This window comes from Protomyctophum bolini, assembly GCF_963924005.1.
Source record: "Protomyctophum bolini genome assembly, chromosome: 16".
NCBI lineage: Eukaryota > Metazoa > Chordata > Actinopteri > Myctophiformes > Myctophidae > Protomyctophum > Protomyctophum bolini.
Genome location: NC_137877.1, coordinates 10,740,448 through 10,762,792, shown reverse-complemented (window position 1 = coordinate 10,762,792; position 22,345 = coordinate 10,740,448). Strand labels below are relative to the sequence as shown.

The window sequence follows — 22,345 nt, the reverse complement described above, 5'->3', positions numbered from 1 at the left end:
GGTGAAACTAGGCTACATGTTTAAAGTCGTTTGTCATGGACAGACTGGGAAGCCATCTAGTGTTCACGAGCAGACACTGCATGTGTCTGAAGATTCTTGACAAACCTTTTCATATTATATAATTTGTGGGTCCTTGTCAAGGATCCACAAATGATATAATACAATATCTGTCTGTCTGTCTGTCTGTCTGTCTGTCTGTCTGTCTGTCTGTCTGTCTGTCTGTCTGTCTGTCTGTCTGTCTGTCTGTCTGTCTCGTGTAAGTCTGTCTGTCTGTCTGTCTGTCTGTCTGTCTGTCTGTCTGTCTGTCTGTCTGTCTGTCTGTCTGTCTGTCTGTCTGTCTGTCTGTCTGTCTGTCGTGTGTGTGCGTGCGTGTGTGCGCGCGCGCGCATGCGTGTGGCTTGTAAATCCACACAGCTGATCCATTCACTCTGACGGACCAATGACCGACGGTCTAGAACCGGATACAGCAGGCGGGGCTTATGATTTAAAATGGAGCCGCACACGGATGCATAACAGTGTTTGGGGCGTTGCTGCTGAGAGGTAATTAAGATTTGTTTGAGAACCGCATGGTTGTTAGCCAACATTAACTCTGTTATTGTTTAAACATTAGTGTTATGACTGTTGGTTGTTTATTGTGACTCTAAAAGGACAACAATATGAGGAATGTGTTTGTACTTTTTGAGACACAAACAAACATCTACTGAAGTACTGTGGACAATGTATTCTATTATTTGGACTTTATTTATTTGACCGGGACAAAGCTCATTAATCAACATGTCAGTTTTCACATCAATGTAAATGGGCCAGAGTTAGCCAAAGCTACATTTCATCTGTAGTCCCTGGGCAGGCTCTTAAAAATGATTAGTTATTTTGTAGATTTGGATTATTAAAAGAATATATCCTTTTGGCTACATTGCAATTTACCACTGGGCTACAACTACATTTTGGCCATTTGGAATCTCACAATGCACTGTGATGCAATGCATTGTGAGATTGTAGATCTGCCATTTTCAGATTTTCTTTCAAACATTTGAAATGGGACATTCTGTGTAATGAGTAGGCTACATTTGGTCATTTTTAAGTACATTTTTATGCCGTACCCTTTTACTTTAGTACATAATGCCTGGTAACGCAAGTTGTAACTGTGGCTCAGACACATTCATAAGATTAAACTAAATGTCTCTCTGCTGGATGGAAAACTCAAATGTACAAACTTCTCAGAATTCAAAAGTAGCATGATGTCATGGACACCGGGCTCACTTCCTTCCTGAACTACAATTCCCACAATGCTTTGGGCCACTGCTCCTCCTTGTGGATAGGGGGAGGGCTGTCTTACTGAGACAACATTAGTGAGCCCAGTGTCCATGACATCATGGACTCTTTGAAATACTAAAATAAAACCCCAGGAAAGTGTTTTTTGTCTCAAACATCATTAAAATAAGATCTGGTTGCAAAAGAAAAATGCAAGAATTTCCTAAAGATGTATTTTCTACAATGTATAAAATCTGGATAAAGAGTAATGTTGGCGTATGTTTGTGTCTTACAGGTTGATCATGTGACCTTGGTGTCATGCGGTGACCTTGGCTGCAGTCATCAGGAGATGGCTGGTATTGGTAATAGAGTGTCTACTCGGCTGAGCTGAAACTCATAACGGTGTCAACGAACGCTCCCTGAGATTACGAGGCGTACGGTGCTCGGGACGTATTGTGCCATACAACCTACGCGGCTCTATTAATACCGGCTATCTTCAACCGAGCGACGGAAGCCCCCCCACCGTACGTACATACAAAGGATTACGATTAACAATTGTAATTGTGTTTGCTGTTGAACTGAAAAATGGTTGCACAAGGCAGATTGTAGCCCTAGAATGTGTGTAATAATGGTGACACAGCCCTGTCAGTGACTGTTATGACTTCCAAAATGTCATCCTGTAGGCCGACAACTAATTTTCTTTTCCCCTGCCATTTCAGAAAGTGAAGCTGACTGGACTCTATGCTGTTGCCACTGCTCGGTGAACTCTATGCTGTTTCCACTGCTGGGTGAACTCTATGCTGTTGCCACTGCTGGCTGCTGTTATCAGTGAAGGTTAGTTAACCGTCTGATTCCTGCTGCTTGTTTAAGTGGGCTACATGCTACCATACCCATGCTACCCCCCCCCCCCCCCCGCAGTGGTGGAAAAAAAGAAGTTGATGTTTTCACTGGTAGCCTACTTTGGGTAGACAGAATTGCGTTGGGGGGGGGGGGGGGGGGGGACTGTCGCGGCGGAGCAGAGACACAGATTTCAACAGCTCGCACGCAACGCACAAACGGCTTAAAGAAAGAAAAGTACTTTATTATTTGTTTATTGAACCCTGCGCTCGTCTGTTTTTTGAGACCTTTATTTAGTTTATGTCTGGAGCCTGGTCTTGTTTTGTTTGCCCCGTTTATTTTGAAACCATTACACTCACACTGTAACGGACCCCGGAATGGAAATGGAGGAAAAGCTCATATTTTGAAAGGCTATGTGGGCAAACAGGAAGCTTGCTCACTCACCAGAGTCATACTGTCTGATAAAGAAAGCCCAGCATGCATCAGTCAGGGAGAAAATGTTTGTTCCTCATGTGCTCCACCATGATCTTTGAAAGCCAAGCCTAAACCAACAGGATGAAATGGAACACCAAACAGATCAAGTGAGTGCAGACCAACAAAATAACAAATGGAATGGAAATGGAACTGCTGGATTTTAATTATATGATTTATTGGTTTTAGTGACTTTCCTGGAGAATTACATGGTTGAGTGACATCATGGTATTGGGACACCCGTTAACAAGTTAGCACCTAGCTGGAGAGGGAACAAGGTGAATGTCATTTTTATGGTTATTGGTTTGTGTCCTATTGTTGTGAGATCTTGTTTTATTGGTTTGTTTATATGGTATTATGGTTTGATATGAAACTTTTATTGGTTATTTGTAAACTTATTTGTTTATATGAATGCCTCACATTATTGGATATGTCTGCCTGTATTGATTATATGTTTGTGTCTTGTTTTTAGTTTTCACGTTGATCCATTAAAGAAACTTCACATCATCAGTCAGCCTTCAACCTCTTTGTCCAGCCTGGTTCGCTACACACACAACACAAACTCCTACCATAATATCAACCTGTTGCAGTCATCATCAATCACCATCGACAAACAACTACAAGTGAGTAAACAACAAGACGCCCAAGGCCCAAAGTGTGAGCACGTTGTTAAACCGTATATCCCTGGTGATAAAAGAAAGAAAGGCATATTGGCCCTACATTCAAGTTGAAATCTTTACTCTGATACGGACACAAGTATTGAAATTGGATCGATTGGAAGGATCTAACCATAATGGATGTGTCACGCTATTGAAGCTAATAAAATGAGCTATACCATACGGATGAATGAACGTGCAGAGCACGACATTTAATGTGGATTGGAATGAATTGATGTCGCTATTAAGCAAGCTTTGTGCAACGCTAAGTTTGGATCTGGAAAATAAGCGCTGCTGTTGTATTCTAAATACGGACGTCATGTCACGTTTTACTGATGTCTGTAAATGAAGCGGATGAATTACTCCAGTATGAAAGAGGCCTGTCCGTGTGTTTGCTAATACAAAAACAGCTTAACGACTAAGCATCAAAGCAATATTTTAAGTACTTTTTATTAGCAAGTGCATTCCATGGAGCTGGACCACACATGGACATCACAAACCTGCGACGGGAACAGTTCCTATGTAGTAAAAGATTATCTATTCATGAAAGAAATACAATATTTAACTGGTTTATATTTTAGTTATAGATGGCAAGTATAATGTTAAGGATTATTTGTCTTATTAGCCAGAGATCCTTTTAAAATGTTTCTATTACTGTGAGTGATATGGTCAGCTTCTGATGTCTTTCTTTCTTTCTAGATGTAGATGGAGATGACCGTAGATGCTGCTGGAACACTGAACCTGGTCTCCTGTGTTTGTATAGAGAGAAGCATGGCTGAAGAGCTTTGCATATCAGTCGTTTCTTGCTGCTGCCAAAGTCAAATTGTGATATCTGTAGTGTTTAGTTCATGGCCGCTTATGAGATGTAGATATAAGTACACCTGACTGGTGGAAATAGCCTTGTGATACATGGGTGTGCTCTTTGGTCGTTCACAAAACAAACTAACAAAACAAAACAACTAACAAACAAGCTGCACAAAATGCCACAAACTCACTAAAAGCTACACAAAATCACACAAATCAAGGGATGTCCGACAGTCTGTGTTGGATATTGTCCAACTCCTAATTGCCGATATCAACAGATACCGATGTGTATATATATAATATGCAGGCTTTTTCCAGTGGTGGAAACATAACTCAAACTTTTTACTTAAATAAAAGTAGGCAATACTGCAATATAGAAATACTCCGTTACAATTCAACATGTACTCGAGTAAAGGTACAAAGGTCTTGGTATAAAATGTACTTAAAATACCAAAAGTAATTATTAATAATTACTCATTATGCAAAATGTCTCATCTAAAATGATCTAATCTCTCATCTCAAGTTTTCAAATGTATAAAAATATTTTGAAAATAGCAGATCTACAAGCTCACATGTGTCTTATTGTATTGTGAGCTTGTAGATGTTTTTAAAGTAAAATTAAGGGTTAGGGTTATTAATTTTTTAATGCCTTTATCGGACATCCCTAACAAAAACGTATATCAAACGTGTCAATACATTTCAAAGAATGCCACAAGTGGCACTAAAACTTCACCAATAAATAAAGAAACCGCCATGTTCCATAAATTAAATGCCACAAAGGTTTGCTGAAAAAAATACAAAAAATAAGTTTCTTAAACATCTTCTGCCGTATGTTCATAGAACTTCAGCTCTGTTGCAGCAAGCCAGTACAATGTGTCATTGTCTAGGTCACCTAAGCCACGATCACAATTCGGTGGCCGGTATTTGGGGCAAATGGTCATTGCGTGTTCCACAGTCTGTAGTGGATCCTCGCATTCACAGTGGGCACTGTCCGAGATGTCCCACTTCTGCTTTGAGGGTTGTCCACTCCTTGCAGGGGAGGTGCTGGCAAAGAACATATTTGGGGTCCTCGATGTATTCCACTGGTCCCTCTGTCTTGCCTTCACCCAGGATGCCTTGGAGGTGTCAGCTGGTGTTGTGTGGAGCAGTTCCTGGGCCTGTGTGGCAAAGGTCGCCGTGACTTGGTGTGTGTGTGTGTGTGTGTGTGTTGTGGCAAAAGGCACCGTGACTTGAGGCACGTGTGCTGTGGTGTCTCTGACGACCTTGTGGAGGAGATGGCTGGGATTCACTCAGCTGTGCCTTCTCAGTGAGGGCCAGCGTGGCTGCTTCTCGTCTGACCTCTGGAGTGATTCCAGCGAGAACAGGCAGGCAGTTTGTTTGGGGTGGCCCATCCGGTGTTGAGGGCAGCATCCAGCTTCTTGACATGAGAGCTACGGCTCCAGACTGGGACACAGTAATCGGGTCGTCTGCATAGCCATACTTCATTGATGTTGTTGCAGGGAGGTCGTGGATGTAGCTGTTAGTGTTGAACAGCAGTTACTGGTGTGGAACCGAAAAGCTTCACAAACATGACAAAAAATTCTAGTTTTGAACCTTTTTAATCTAGTTTATTTTCAAATAAATTTGTTTTTACCGTTTTGTGAAGCAACTTTGGGTACCTTGAAAAGTGCTATATAAATTGTATGTATTATAAAAAAACAGACACAGCAATTGTCGCCACACAGACATCACAAATTCCTATTGGCAGCAGCAAGTGAGTGATGCCATTCATAGACTATAACCACCATGTTTTCATTCCAGATGCTGCGAGGCTCAACCGGAGCCCCTACAGGTGGACATATGCAGTTCTCGCTGTCCATGGATGAATCAGCATGGGGGGGGCTCTGAAGGCGGCTCAAAGTAAGAAACCACTTAGACTTTTCTATTACTGCGAGTGGTATGGTCGGCTTCTGTTTTAAATGTTCTCTATACATTTTGTGTATGATGTGAAAGGACACAATGTACGTATATCTGGCTCTTGGTCACTTAAATTAATCTTTCTTTCTTTCTTAGGGTGGATGGGTCGTGGTAGACGTCGTGGAAGGACAGAGATCCGTTCCAAAGCTTCCCTACCGGGGGTTTCCTCTGAGGACTTCTGATGAGCTGTGAGTAGGAATATTTCTTGTTGAGATGGATATCTGTTGTACTGTTATGGTACGAAGTATAGCATGGCAGTATGATTCCTCTTAGTGGCACTGGTTGAATGTCTGTCAGCTCTCCAAGCTAATCAAAGTCTTAATGACACTTTTTTTTTTAACCACTTCAACCCCAGCATCTCTATTCTGGGGGGAGCGTTCAGCCAAATTAGCAGATCTACAAGCTCACACCGCATTGCAACGTGTTGTGAGCTTGTAGATCTGCTATGTTTGGCAAATCAATTTGTGTAGAGTGAAATCGGAGCATATACCAAATGCTCTCTTTCAAGGTCTGTTTTATCAAATCTATAGAGGGTTTAAGTGGTTCTGAATATGCAGCTCAACAAAAGCTAATTTGGTCCTTATTTCTTTCTTTCTTAGGACGGAGATCTGTGTAGATGCCGGAGGACTTCGGACATGGGCCTGCCCGGTGAGGAACCGCACAGTAAGAACCGCTCTAGGCCTTTCACGATTATGAGGTTTCTGTTTCAGTACAATTTAGGCAGTTCTCACATCCAGAGTGACTTACAGTAAGCAACAACACATAGTAATACATCAAATTCATAAACAATTGTCATCAAGAATAAGAAGTATAGACTATCCAGACTATTGGCAGCAACAACAAGGGAGTGATGTGTGAAGCTCTTTTCTATGAAGCCATTCATGGACGATAACGCCCATGTCTTTCTTCCAGATGTACTGCAGGTCTCTCCAGGAATCTGCATTCCTCTGAAGACGACTCAAAGTAAGACCCTGTTAGGCCTGTCAAAAATAACCCTAACTGAAATGTTTATTACTGTAAGTGATATGTTTAGCTTCTGTTTAAATGTTCTCTATAAATAAAAGTTATGTATATATGTTGTGACAGGATAGAAATATATCTGGCTCTTGGTCACTCTAATCAATCTTTCTTTGTTAGGATGAAGATCGCGGTAGACGTCGCTGGAACGCGGCAGCTGGACAGGGAGTACACACACACACACACACACACACACACACAGAGACTAATTTGGTGTGTTTTATTTTCTTTGTTAGAATGGAGATATCGATAGACGATCTGATGTTCCCTGGACAGAGATCCGTTCCAAAGCCCCCCCCCCCCGGGGCTTCCTCAGAGGACTCTGATGAGCTGTGAGTAGGAATAGTTCTTGCTTGTTTCTGAGGATGGATAACTGCTTTTGTACTGTTATGGTACGAAGAATGGCATCATTTACAGTAATCCAAATGTTTTAAATATATTAGGATAAATCTAAATGACTCTGCACAATAGTTTGAGAGTAAATATCTCATATCATGAGCGTGCCTCTTGGTCTTTGTAACAACTTGAATACAAATTACAAAATGTTGAGGACTCCTAGTGGCACTCTGGTTGAATGTCTGTCAGCTTTCCAAGCTAATTAAAGTCTTAATGATACTTTTGTTAACCACTTCAACCCCAGCATCCCTATTCCGTTCAGCAAAAATAGCAGATCTACAAGCTCACACTGCAACGTATTGTTAGCTTGTAGAGCTCATGGTTTCTTTCTCTCTCAGGATGGAGATCATAGACACAGCTGGAGGCTGGAGCCTCTAGAGATGGAGATCTGCAGGTCTGTCCATGGATGGGAGGACGGAGATCTGGGTAGACGCTGGAGGACTTCGGACCTGGGCCTTCTCAGTGAGGAACTCAACGGTACGAACCGCTTTAGGGTTAGAGCTTTTTTAGGCTGCGTAATCGTCCGTTGCCGATAATTGGTCGATCCCTATTCTTAAACGTTACTGTAAGTGCATGTGTATGTTGTGACAGGACACGCACACACAGCAAAGCTAATTTGGGGTGTGTGTCTTTCGTTCTTTGTTAGAATGGAGATCTCAGCCGATGCCCGAGATCCGAAGCTTTCCCGGTGTTTCCGCTGAGGACTTCTGGGTCGCTGGGAGGCTCGGACGGAGCTAGAAGGTTCGGTAGACGCCACTGGAACCTGTTTAGGCCTGTCAGAATTTAAGGTTTTATAATGGCCGATTTTAATTGTCGCTCAAATAAATTACAAGTAACAATTTAATTGCGTCATACTAACATTCTAAATAAAACTTTGGCTTTTTACTTGTAAACGAAAAGCTGCACATGGCATAATTCAATAACTTTATACACTAAAAGTAAATTACAAAGTGACACATTTAGAGCTTGTAGATCGGTTGCTTGCATTATTTCTTACAATATATGAACATTTTCAACATGGAGACGATTATGACTCTAAAAAAGTATCTCAAATACTTGGTGATTAGGTAATTGTGACAGGCCTAAATCCTTCTAGTTGTGTTTTTTTTTTATATCATGTTCTGTAATCAGGGTTAGGGTTGACTATAGACTTTTTTTTAGGAACAAGATCATCATGTCGGTGAAGAGCACGTTTCTAGCCGATGGAGCAACTATTTCTGCTCACCTTTGGAGTTACATCACAGCAAGGTAACTATACAACACACGCACACACACTATGATCATGACATGACATCAGCTTGTGACTGCAACTTGTTCCTGTTCGCAGATGACTCTGCACTGCTAGTCTCGGACAGGAACAAACTGCAGGTTGAAAAGGCCCTCAGCTCTGAACTCGGTAGAATCTGCACCTGGCTCGCTGATAACAAACTATCTTTACACCTGGGAAAAACTGAATCCATTCTCTTTGGATCTAATAGTAATCTCAGCAAGGCAAATGGCTTCTTGGTTAGAGTTGGTGACAACATTATCACACGTAAAGATGAAATTAGCTACCATCCTGGAGGCTAATCTTTCCGGTTATAAAATGGCCACCAACGTAATCAAAAAAGTCAACCAAAGAACAAGATTCCTTTACAGGATCTCCTCACTGGTCAACAAAAACACCTTGAAGACCTTAACAGGAGCCCTCGTACAAGGTTTCTTTGACTATGCATGCACCTCCTGGTACCACAGCACCTCAAAGGCCCTTAAAACTAGGCTCCAGACCTCCCAAAACAACTGGTTAGGCTCCTACTTGGCCTCACCCCCCGAACCTACCTCACTCCTGCCCACTTTGACAGGCTGGAATGGCTTAGGGTCGACGACAGAGTACAGCATCTTGCAATGGGTCTGGTCCACAAGATTCGATACACCACCAAGATACCCATGTACCTGTCTAGATACTTCCTTGTTAACGAAGTCCACACCCACAACACCAGAGGGAGTGCAACGAACCATGTACAACCCAGATTCGGCACAAACAAGAGACTCAATTATTTTCACTCCTATGCCACCAAAATGTGGAACGCCCTACCAACAGTCATTAAGACATGTGAATCCCTTGACTCCCTTTTTCCCCTCACTGTATAAGTTTATTTTACCTCCTTTATGATCAATTCCTGTTCTGTTCTTTGACTATATAGAAGTGTCTTATTTGTACGTCTCTAAATGTTTTGATGAATTGAACATGGTGGACCCTCTTGTAAACGAGTGTAATGCTTAATTGGGTCGTCCACTTACAGTTAACAGTCTTTGTATTGAGTTTCTGCTTGACATGTACTGTAATTCTGCAAACTGTTAAATGTAAATATTGTAAATATTTCAATCAATATTGTTTTATGACCAAAGTAGTAATGAGCATTTCTTTCTTTTCTTTAGGACGTTGCTGGTCTCCTGTGTGGCTCCATCTGGAGGTCACCAGGGTTCTGAGTCACTCAGATCCTGACTGGTAGTGGTGATATGTAGATGTGATCAATCAGGGCTCTAAACAATAAAATAATAAACCAATATAAATAACTAGATAATAATATAAATAAATGGATAAAACGAACGATAATAGAAATATATTATAGTAAAATAAAAGTAAATTAAAATAGTAAAATAAAAGTAAATTAAAATTAGTAATACATAAAATAAAATTAGTAATGGATAAAATAAATATAATTAGTAATATAGACAATAATACATAAAATAAATTAAATTATCAATATAGTAATGCATAAAATTAGTAATAACAGTAATACATAAAATAAATAAATGCATAAAAAATAAAATTAGTAATAACCGTAATACATAAAACAAATACAATTTGTAATGCATGAAGTAAAATTAGTAATAACATAGTAATACATCAAATAAATACAATTAGTAATATAGTTATACATAAAATTAGTAATAACATAGTAATATATAAAATACAATTAATACATCAAATAAATTCAATTACTTTGTTATAGAATGACTTAAAAAAACAAACAAAAAATATCAATCACATCTACATATCACAACCAGGCTATATTGCCAGCAGGCAGGTGGACTGTAGACTCACTACAGCTGTCACAATGTGGTGTACTTTGTTTTGACCCAACTGGCCTCCAAGGAGAGGCGAGCATGGAGCCGGACATCTGATGATACACGAGAGAAGACGCCATAGTCAAAAAAAATTGTAATAAAAGTAATATGTTTCATGTTGTTTGTAATTTATGCATGATGCCATATATCTGTAAATATTCATTATTTTCTTGTTAATAAATTATTGCATTTATACCCGGGTGTCCGTTATGTGTCCATTACCCTTAGATCGCGCCGCTGCCGCCGCGTCGCCTCCGAGGAAGGAGAGTAAAAGAGAACAATATATTATCATGTGTAATTCTGCGGTCCCCAAATTGTTTTGTCCGTTTACCTCCTTGCCCTTTTCTATTTTCTATATTTTAGGAGCATGTCATGTGGTCTACCTGCACAGCCTATGTGATCTACTGGTAGATCGCGATCCACCTTTTGGGCACCCCTGATATAAACAATAACTTAATTAATCATGTGGGATGTGTTAATCAGTGAAATCAGTAGTGTAGGAGAGTGGACGTGAGCACTGGGAATACTGGCCAGGTGCTCCCAATGCACTGATTGGCACCACAATTTCCCAACCGGCAAGCCGTGAAGACAGTACAGTACAGACCCGGGGCTGTGACAAAGTGAAATGAGGTTAATTGGTCATTTGTAGGGTTTCTGTCCTGAAACAGAGTCAAGATGCGCTTTAATCTTAATAATAACCACTTTAATGAATTCCTTGGGTCCAAATTAGCCTATATAGAAACATTTGGTAATTTCATATTTGTCTCTGTATGTTGTTCTGATTCTGAAGTGAACATATGGTATTTTACATCATGGTTCGTTTTGGGGATGGGTGCAAGAAAAGGGTTTAAATTAACCCCCAATTGTGACATTATTTGACCTGGGCAACAAGAAGACATCTTCACTAGACACCATAAGGGTCCTACAAAGCATGTGGTAAAAAAATAATACACCTCAAACATTTTGTACAAAGATTAGTATAGATGTTTTTTCATGATGTACGATGATAAGAATGCCTCTCAGCGGGCTCACTGACTGATCACATCACCTGTCTCTATGTCAGCCATTTCCAAATATAGAGTTTTATGTAAGTCTTGCCAAAATATGGAGGTGAGTTCCAGGTTAGCCTATAAATACTTTGCAATAGCTTGTGGACTTCATGTATAACTAAAGTTGTACACATATACAGTTCCTTTTGAAAATGTTGACTCTACAGGATGGTCAGGTCAACGCAGAAAGAGAAAATGAATTAAATTCTGAAACATCAAACAATAGTTCAGGAACTAACGCAAACGATGTAAGTCCGCTTTCTCCTGGGACCACCTTACCGCTTGGAAGTAATACACCTGCAGCAGACGACCAACAGAAGCTGTTTACATTCTTGCAGTTTCTGAAAGAGAGAAAATTGATAAAGACTGCAGAAACATTACGCACAGAAACGGGTTTATCAGAAGTAGAAGTTTCAAAGGGTCTTAAGTCTTTAGGTTCGGGTGGTATTACAGGAGCCGCTGATCCAGAAGATGTGGATGCAAACTCACTACCCAGACCGGTATCTGTCTCGGCCAGTGCAGCTCAAAGGACATCGAAAGGATCCACTGGGACTGGAGAGGATCAACCAGACCTCGGTCATGTGCTGTCATGTGCATACGGCCAGCAGGGGGATTCACGTCTCTATGAGGTATATTATAGCAGCCTAAAGAGGTTCATAGAAGAAAGCATCCTGGACTGCCACAGAGCAGAACTCTCTCAGGTCTACTATCCACTCTTTGTCCACATGTATCTTGAACTGGTCTACAACAATCATGAGAATGAGGCTAAGGCCTTTTTTGAAAAATTCAGTGTGAACCAGGAGTGCTACTATGAGGATGTCCTCCGTGTTTTGTCCGGGTTTTCTAAGAAAGAGCACATGCTGGGCAACAACACTATGCTGGACTTCCGCACAAGCCAGTTTGTGCTACGCATCTCCCGTGACTCGTACCAACTGCTGAGGAGGCACCTGACGCAGGAGCATCAGGAAAACCGGATCTGGAAAATCATACAGCAGCACCTTGACATCGAAACCTTTGATGGCATGCCACGCAGCAAAGCCCAGATCGACGCCATGTCAGGGAGCCTGGCTGGCGAAGCTAAGCGAGAAGCCAATAAGGCTAAGGTATTCTATGGACTGCTGAAAGAACCAGACATTGAGTTGCCCATTGATGAGGAGGATGAGGAGGTGGATAATGAGGAAGGTAAGCCTAGGAAAAAGAGAGCTAAGAAGGACGGCACGGGTTCCAAGAGCAAGAAACAAGACCCTAATGCACCCCAGCTGCCCAAAAAGATACCCTTTCCAGAGCTGAAGGACTCGGACAAGCTAGACAAGATCATGTCCATGAGGGAGGCCACTAAGAGGATTCGACTTGGACCAGACACACTTCCTTCTATATGTTTCTACTCTTTCCTCAATGCATACCAAGGATTGACAGCAGTAGACATCGCAGATGACTCTAGCCTGATTGCCGGTGGCTTTGCAGACTCCACTGTACGAGTTTGGAGTGTCACACCCCAAAAACTCAGGAGGGTTAAATCCGCAGCAGACCTTTGTTCAGTTGACAAAGAGTCTGACAATGTTCTGGAGATAATCATGGATGAAGACTCAGCCAGTGAATCTAAAACCCTTTATGGGCATAGTGGTCCAGTGTACGGCATCAGTTTCAGCCCAGACAGAAACTACTTGTTATCGAGCTCTGAGGACGGTGCTGTTAGGCTTTGGAGTCTGCAAACCTTTACCTGTCTGGTGTGCTACAAAGGTCACAATTACCCAGTGTGGGACACCCGCTTTTCCCCCCACGGATACTACTTCATTTCGGGTGGACATGACAGAGTCGCCCGTTTGTGGGCAACCGATCACTATCAGCATCTGCGGATGTTCGCCGGTCACCTTGCTGACATAACTTGCACCTGCTTCCACCCAAACTCCCACTATGTTGTCACAGGCTCTGCGGACCGTACCATTCGCCTCTGGGATGTCTCGACGGGGAATTGTGTGCGCACCTTCACTGGTCACAAGGGCCCAATCCATGCCCTGGCTTTCTCTCCCAATGGGAAATTCCTGGCATCAGGAGCGACTGATGGCAGAGTTCTTCTGTGGGACATTCCTCATGGTATGATGATTAGTGAGCTGAAAGGCCATACAGACACAATTTACTCCCTCGCTTTTAGCAGAGACGGGGAGATCCTTGCTTCTGGTTCCATGGACAATACAGTTCGCTTGTGGGATGCAATAAAGGCATTTGATGATGTAGAGACCGAGGACTTCACTACGGGGCACATCCACCTAACGGATAACTCTCAGGAGCTTCTGTTAGGCACCTACATGACCAAGTCCACAGCGGTAGTACACCTGCACTTCACCCGGAGGAACCTACTGCTTGCTGCAGGGGCATTCAACCCATGTGGAGGCTAATTTGTTTTGAATCAAACATCATTAAATAGATAGATAGGAGGCATATCCATATATGGGTATGATGACATCAGCGATCTCCATGTAGCCTATGGGCATAAAACGGCCACAGATCTGATCGCTATGCGTATACAGACCCAGTATGAAAAGATGGAGCGGGTTTATCACCAGATATGTTCTTACCTCAACATAACGATAATAGCTTAATAATAGCTACGATGCTTTTTGAGGGGCGCTGGCCCCTCCTATGTCGAGCTTTGAGGGTTGAAGGCAAAAGTGTGTAAACACAAACATTGAAGACAAAAGTGAAGACTCAAATTGTCATTGGCCAGAATGAAATGATGTATGATGATGAGAGCGCCCCTCACTTTACACAGGTGTGATTTTTTTAAACCCACTTTGAATGGAATGTGTAATGATTTCTTTTGTTTTCAAATAACCTATGTATGGGGTTACAGTAGTGGTTAAACAGATTTTGATGCAGGGCACTATAGAACCCCCCCTCCAGGACTCCTGGGGGTGAGAAAAGACTACAGCAGTAGTAAAAAAAAATCACACCTGCGTGAAGTGAGGGGCGCTAATATATTAAAGTCTAACTCATGTTGATTAGGTGATGTAATGGTGATGTATAAAACAAATGGTGCCAACACAAACATTAAATGCCATTAACATTAAAGAGACAATATGACGTAATGAGCCACATCATGACGTATACATTTTCCCTTCATTGTTAATGGCGTTTACAAAACAAACATTGAACTAAAGACAAAGATTAAAACAGTTACAACTAGAAAATTCGCAATTCTGGGGAATTGCAAGTGTGTTTGGTACGATGTAAGATGACCCACATGATGTCAATAAAACAAAAATTAAATAAAAACCAAATAATTTTCAGGTTTTTTCAGGGGGTCAAAAAAATCTACTAATCAAATGATTCCTGAGTGTGACACGGCTGCAGCTCACCGCTCCTTGGCTGCGGCTCAATGCTCCAAGAGATGGGTCAAATGCTCCAAGAGATGGGTCAAATGCTCCAAGAGATGGGTCAAATGCTCCAAGAGATGGGTCAAATGCTCCAAGAGATGGGTCAAATGCTCCAAGAGATGGGTCAAATGCGGAGAACAAACTTCACTACAAATCGTATGACTTTGACTTTGAAGTGGTTTTGTTGTAAATGGGTATGGTCCACCAATATGTTAAAATTTGGTTCATTTGTAGGGGTGTAACGATAGTAACTGTATATCGATATGTAAACAGAAAATTATCGTATCGTTTGACTTTGTATCGTATCGTTTTGAAATGGAGATACTGTAGGACAAACCTCCAACCTCATCTTGGGGTAAAGGAATAAGAAAGTTCTTCCTATTGCTCACTCGCTCTTTGAACTCCATGTGGAGGAGGTGAGAGTGTCTCTAGCTCTGGTTCATAGCTTCCCCGGTCCCAACATCATAATAATAATAATAATAATCTTTATTGTCCCTTCCGGTGTACCCCCACGATACCAGCCTACCAGGAGCCTGTTTACTTAAATATCATTTTATTTAATAATTTCCGTAATTTCCGAAATTTCCGCAATTTTCCATGATTGGAAAGGCTAAGGAGGAAACAAAGCCTACACAAAGCTAATAAAAGCTCTCAAATGAAATGAACAAATGAAATGAACACATAACTCATCGCTACAAAAATGTGTGCAATGGTACTACAACAAATTGTTTCCAAAACTCACACAGATTGGTATGCACTGTAGACGTCGTAGTCATGTGATCAAGTTGTATCTGACAGATACATCTTGACTTAAAAAATGTCCCATACCTCACACAATCTGTGGTACACATTATCTGTAGAAACTGCAGGCGTCATGTATTGGCAACTGTCTATCAAACCTTTCGCGGCCAGGCAGAGACCTGCGCTCTGAGGAGTACACTATTCTGTAGTGCAAGTTTATTTTTTACCTTGGTCTATGTATTAATTAGTGATTCTACTATACCCCCCCCCCCCCCCCCCCCCACACACACACACACACACAACTGTCTTTGTCTTGACCTCCACCACTGACAGAGGTCAATTTGTCTGCCCCCAAAGGTAGACAAGATTTGTAGCAACTTGTTGTAGCAACAAATGTCATGGAGAAAGGAAGTTATGAACTCTAAATCCTTTTACAACTTTAAGGATCTGTGCACACATGTATAGGCCTACAATTTAAAAAAAAAGCACAGAACAAAGTAAAAACAAACACATTGTGTATGCATTCGATTTTTATTGAAGAAGGAAGATATGAATAGGTAGCCTTTTTAAGGCAACTCGCATATGAACAAAAGCTGAACGATTTATTTATTCAGAATACAAAAATACACATCTCAGTGACTCCAAATTGTAATAAATAGTTAACCATGCATTATAACCATAAAAAGGCACAGAAAACAGTCACTTAGTAGTCATAGAAATGATCAACTACTTTACCAAATTCATCCAGATATGAATACATGGGTGACAACTGTAACATTATATTCAAAATGTGAAAACACAATACACATTATCATTTAACCCTAGGCAATAAATATGCAAATGTTGTTTATATGATATTTTTAGAAATTAAAACTGTGCCATTGTAAACATAATGTAAACAAATTAAAGTTGCTTCTCACCCATCCTGTTAGAAACCATGTCAAAGTCTACAGGTTAACCTGTCCTATGAGATCCTTGTGTGGGTGGGTTTGGTTGGTTTTTGAAAACCAGGCAGTATGCAGCATTATTTACAAACCACTGGGGGGGGGGGGGAAGCTCAGAAAAGTAGGTAGTTGGCAACTTCCACTTTCTGTGGAAAAGTCAAACACTCTTTTGCCTGGCGTCTAGACCAACACACTTTTAATACTTAGCTGTGCGTCAGCGTCGGGCAACGGCAACAACCTATCTTTGCCCTCAAAGACAACCCCTACATCTGGACTAGTCTACTTTAACCCAGGCTGTTGTAAAGGAAAGTGGCTATGTGTACTCTATAGGTCCACTGTGTCACCGGCAAGTAAAATGATGAATATGGATCTACTGAATGAGTAGAAGGCCTATATGGGCCTATACTGCAGTTCTGTCCAGTATTTGAAACAAAACAAAAAACAAAAAAAACGTTATTTTTTTAGTCAGGCAGTGGTACAACTTAACAGACAAAAATTATAGAAACAAATTTGTGTTTTATAGTGGCTACTACCTATGCTTTTCAATCACCCCTGTTAATTATGGGGATGAATCCTTTTCTTTTTACGTCTCTGAAATAACTTACTAAACGTTAGACATAGTAGGCCAACTTCGAATACAATGCTAAAGTATAACTTAAGTTCAATGAATAACCTGGTAAACCATTGTCTTACATGATGGTAAGCAATTTTAGAACAATTCCATTAGATCATGTTGGGACAAAACCTGGGATGCAAAGATGTAGTAATGTGATATGGCACCCTCTGGTGGAATATCAACAACATTGATTCACATCTCTGTTTTGCTTTGTAATCCTATGCCCGAATCACATTTTTTATTCAATTTTATATATACCCTATTCAGGGCACAACTCAGGGTGGTGCTAACTTTAAGTAAGTACTGTATAAACAAAAACCACAGAACAAAACAAAAAGACAAAGTTTGAATCATCTTTTGTCTCATGCGGGAAGCATTAACAGACAATAATGGTCTTGATATGGGCAATATAACTAACGATCATATTGCTGTGAGGATGGACAAATGAAATATTGGACCATGGATCAAAAAAACAAACAAAAATAAATAAATAGAGGTGAATTGAATTGCTAAAATCAGTAGCCAATGATATGCATACAGTTGATGATAGTACAATTTGCCACTGTTGTCACACACGCACATGCATGTGGGAATACAGACACACACACACACACATTCCCTCGTGCACACAGTAATACATAGTGATACATATGCAGTACGTACTTCATAGCACAACAGTCACACCTGCCCATTCTAATCATCCACTGACACAGACCTACTAAAGGAGAATGTTCTCGGAAGCACAGAGGAACGAGGACCTAAAAACTATAGCAAACCGATGGAAGAAGTCTGCAGTCAGTATAAGAATTGAGCAGTCCGTCTATAATAATATGGGTTCATCTGGATCCTCAAACCATGAGGAGGACTACAATCTCAGAGTACACTCTAAGACTACAATGTACAAAAGAAAAGCCCCACCCCCACGCTTTCAGTTTCGTCCCACTAGGGGGGTGTTTACCACGTCAAAGAGCTGCAGAGGACAGTCAGATACTGTATCAAAATAACACAAGAGAGAAAATATTGCACCATCATTTAAAATACAACAGCATCATCATGTACAAGAGATCAGAACGGAATCGATAATCCACGATCGGTGTTGTGGTGCAATATACACATTCCTATGTGTAAGCTGTGTACAATGCACACCATGTCAGCAATTTACAAAGGCATTAGACTACAACACTTAGTGTTTGCATACACCGGTATACTGTATATACAGCGCATACTATATATATACAGTATATATATATAGTATGTACACACTTAGCATCACATATACAAATATACCCTGTAATGCCACCGATCTTACAGAACAGGAAAAGTAGTGTTCTATCAACATTTAACTTGTTGCAATAAAAACAGAAGAAGCTGCACTTGAGCGATTCTTACACAGGTTTGCAGATCAACTGCTCTTCTATTGTATTTTTTAGAAATCAAAATCTTACCTCCTAAAACCATTAAAATAGTGTAATTGTGTGAAGTACTGAACGAATGTTAAATTGCTAAGTTAAAAAGTTGAGGTGAATCTCTTAATTCTGTGAATGATATGAGGATTTGCACTTGCATAATGCAAGGAGTAAAAAGTGCCTTGTCAAATATTACTTAAAAAAACTACAATATATCGGCTTGGCTTCAACAACCTATGATGAATTGTATTTATGTTATTATTATATATTCTTTTCATTTTCTCCCAATTTAGTCGTTAAAGCGGTACTATGTAGCATTGTTTCAATGAATAAAATCACTTTGTCCAATCTGTATGGTAGAATATGTCAATACGATATAACTTATACAATTGGGGTGGTTGTATTTTGTCCCCCTGACCTTTTACTAAGACATTTAGATTGTGTCAATGGTCAATGGTTTCTCATCTGACACAAATTTGGACTTGATGGTCAAGATTCAATTCAACCAATTCAACCTGAGCAAGCAGGCAGGCTCTATTGTCTCAATGGTAAAAAAATAATAATCTGGAAACTGGGTTCAATTTAGAATCTGGGGTTGAAGAGGAAGGTTATATAGTGCAGATATAGTTCACGCCCCAAATGACTTTTTCTTCTATTGATTACTCACACCATGGAGATCTGAAATCATGGATATGTTTTTGTTTTTGTCACATTCCTAAGCCATAATTTAGGAATGCTCCCTAGTATAGCTCTTCACGGCAGTGACGTAGAAGAGTCCTCCATGAGGATTATGAAAACAATTCATCCCTGCTTCACCGTTCACGGGCCCCCCAATTCTAAAAATACCCGACGGGTAGACCTAGACCTGTACGGGTCGGATCCCTGTTTCATCATAATCATTCGGGTCGGGTCGGAGTCGGCTGAATTCCCACAGAACACAGGTCTGTCTATCGAGAAGACCCGCACTACTGTGTGACCGTGTATGCGCCAGGCTGCGACACGCTGCACTGTGAAAGAGCAACACAATGAACATGTCGTTTTAGGCTGGTTTAGAACCAGATTATTACCAGATTTTTATTGAAAACACCTGCATACAATCATGGATTCCTCATCTGTTTTTTTTTTAAATCTCTGAAATAATCAGATCTCGGAATTATCGGGTCGCTAAGAAAAGAAAGAAAGTCGGAATGGCTCGGAACCGGACCAAATTGTCACGGGGGTCCACTCGAGCTCAGTGTCGTCATTTGAAAGAAATCTCGGAATGGGTCGGAAACAGATCAAATTTCACAGGTCCATTTTGGGTTCGCGTCCATCACCCGTGAACAGCTCTACTCCCAATGGAGACACAAAGGAGACTATACTGCTGGTCATCAAATGATTGGCGTAGAAATGCGACAAAGTCCAAAATTCCAAGTCTCCATGGGGTGAGTAATCAATAGAAAAAACTAGAGGTTGGCCTCGCCATCTCGCTTCCCAACTGCGAATATGGGCAACTGTGTTTGTTGGAGCGGCCCCACCCAAGCCCAATACATTGTGGAGGATTCGAACCATGGTGGGAATAAACTTAATCCCTGATGGCTCCTTCCAAAAATTACTTCCCGACTACTAAACCCCGCCCCCCATATAATTTGTAAGACATAATAACATCAAGGAATAAAATATGTTTTGTCTGAAGAGGTGCTTTCTGCGCTACGTTGTCAGATGGTTCGGTTTGGAAGAGTCGTGGACATTCACTTTGGTACTGATTTTCACATCAACAGAAAACACGTGTCAACTTATTATAGCTAAGGATTTCTAATAATTATACCTCTTCAATGCTGTTTTAAGTCCTTACAATGTCTACCGATAAAGCACATTTCACACCAAGTGACTTTGAAAATATGGCACTTGACACAAGTCTTTGACACATAATCATCATGCAAATAAAATAAATAAAAGCTAGAAAAACATCAAGCATGATTCAGACCAAAAAGGATGCTTTCAGTAGTAACAAATGGCATCGTAATACTTAAGTCATATAAAACTTGTTCAAGTGTTATTTTTGCACACAAAAAAAATCAAGACATTAACCATGCAATTAAACATAGTATATAAAGTTGAGCGAGCGTAGCATGCAACAGCATTTCACCTCTCTTCTCGGAACACCGACGGGCACCTCGCAGAATACTGTCTTGACTCTCGACTGTGACATTACAGCTCTCTACACCGGTTCCCATTGGACAACACGACTGTCGAAGCTTCCTCAAGCTGTGCTAAAACTAAAGCCTCCATAGCTGTCTAATGCGACCAGGCACGGAGCCAGTAAGCGTCGCCAGTCCACATGTTGTCGAACTGAACTTCATTGTACATACACAGCATCCCACAGAGAACGCTCATCATGGAAGTCCCAGGTTTTGCTACTCTGACTTTGTCGTCTTGAAGTGGACAAGCCAGCTGTTGATGATGCTGGGTTTAGTTTGCATACCTGATTCTGTGCTGTGAATGGAAATTAAGTCATAAATGGCTTCTTTTTAGTCAACATTCATAACTTCTTTTTGCACTTCCATTAACTTTCATACTCGTCAGCTATCATTTTGGCACTGAATCACGCATACAGACACACAGACGCATCTCAGTCAAAACTCTTCCAAGGCTTTCTCAACACACGGACAGATGAAATTCTTATCATCCTTGGAATACCGAGCTTTTCCCATGCTGCCTTCGGTGCTTTGGTGCCCCCCAGCCTCTTCCAGTGTGGTAAAAGAGGAAAGCTTGTTTCCCCTTTCTCCGGTAGCTTGTACTTCGGTGTTAGAGGTCAACCATGGTGGCCTTGGCCAGGTCCTTAGTTCCCTGGAGAATTCTCTTCATATGACCCACTTTCGATATCCCCAGATCCTGCGGAGAGAGAAAAAGACTAAGGACATTGTCCTGATCCACTCCAGCCATGTCACGCCGCGCACACATGCACAGTCCCACGCATCATGCACGCACACATTCTAGCCTCAACAGCATACAAATAATTTCATTCCGGTAGCCTATATATAACTAGATACTTACTTATGGTTTGCAGCTGATACCCAATCTTACATGATCTGTGGTTTAGTTTAATTCAATTTATTTACACGTCCACTAGCTCTACTGTACGTGAAAGTACATAGAGAGATATGTACTGTAACTCGAGTACGATTTTTGTCAACATTTTTGTTTATTCATCTGCAGCTAACCTACTCGTGTGGATTTAGCCATTTACTGTAATGGTGAGCCCCACAGTTTAAAAACTAAAAACCTTTTTACCAAAGCATCTTTATAGCCTTGCCCTTATGTTTTAAATGTTCCTGTTCTATTGCTGTCTTTAATGGTGTGTTGTTTCTTCTGCTTTTATTCATTTGCTGTAGCACTTTGAGATTCTGACGAATATAAAGTGTATTATAAATAGTGTGTGTGTGTGTGTGTGTGTGTGTGTGTGTGTGTGTGTGTGTGTGTGTGTGTCATGGTAAAATGTGGGCCTTGGAGAACGTAATGTAGTGGGACCTACTACAGAAGCGGTCTACAGTACAGTAGTCTGTGGACAGATGTTGTCAACAGATCGAGACCGAGACCCCCACTTGACACCATACACTACGGACCGATTTGGTGTCGCGCATGGTTGATTTTCATTACATTTTTAAAACGAAAATATGACACATTCCGAGTACAGTTTGCTATGGGCTGAGCGGTCAGGAAGGATGCATGCCTTG

General features: G+C 41.0%; 2 protein-coding genes and 1 long non-coding RNA gene across 6 annotated transcripts in view; 2 read left to right on the top strand and 1 right to left on the bottom strand.

Annotated features, from left to right (window-relative positions):
- The first annotated feature begins 5,799 nt into the window (after positions 1-5,799).
- Positions 5,800-10,694, top strand: LOC308330761. The gene is made up of 9 exons (XR_013965522.1): positions 5,800-5,918; positions 6,072-6,163; positions 6,575-6,638; positions 6,888-6,938; positions 7,113-7,324; positions 7,727-7,865; positions 8,035-8,129; positions 8,550-8,636; positions 9,807-10,694. It is a non-coding gene; the product is annotated as an uncharacterized lncRNA (long non-coding RNA).
- A 14-nt stretch (positions 10,695-10,708) lies between these two features.
- LOC308330414 (transcription initiation factor TFIID subunit 5-like) lies at positions 10,709-13,944 on the top strand (the record flags this gene model as incomplete). Its single annotated transcript, XM_080785261.1, has 2 exons — positions 10,709-10,766; positions 12,002-13,944. The coding sequence occupies 2 exons, from the start codon at positions 10,709-10,711 to the stop codon at positions 13,942-13,944; spliced, it is 2,001 nt and encodes a 666-aa protein (XP_080641387.1).
- Positions 13,945-16,187: 2,243 nt separating this feature from the next.
- Positions 16,188-22,345, bottom strand: part of dgkh (diacylglycerol kinase, eta) — a 75,289-nt gene continuing 69,131 nt past the window's right edge. For all 4 annotated transcript variants that reach the window (XM_080785790.1, XM_080785789.1, XM_080785791.1 and 1 more), the window contains one exon: positions 16,188-21,503. In XM_080785790.1, coding sequence (XP_080641916.1) covers positions 21,417-21,503 — 87 coding nt within the window. In that variant the 3' untranslated portion in view covers positions 16,188-21,416. The remainder of the gene's footprint in view (positions 21,504-22,345) is intronic.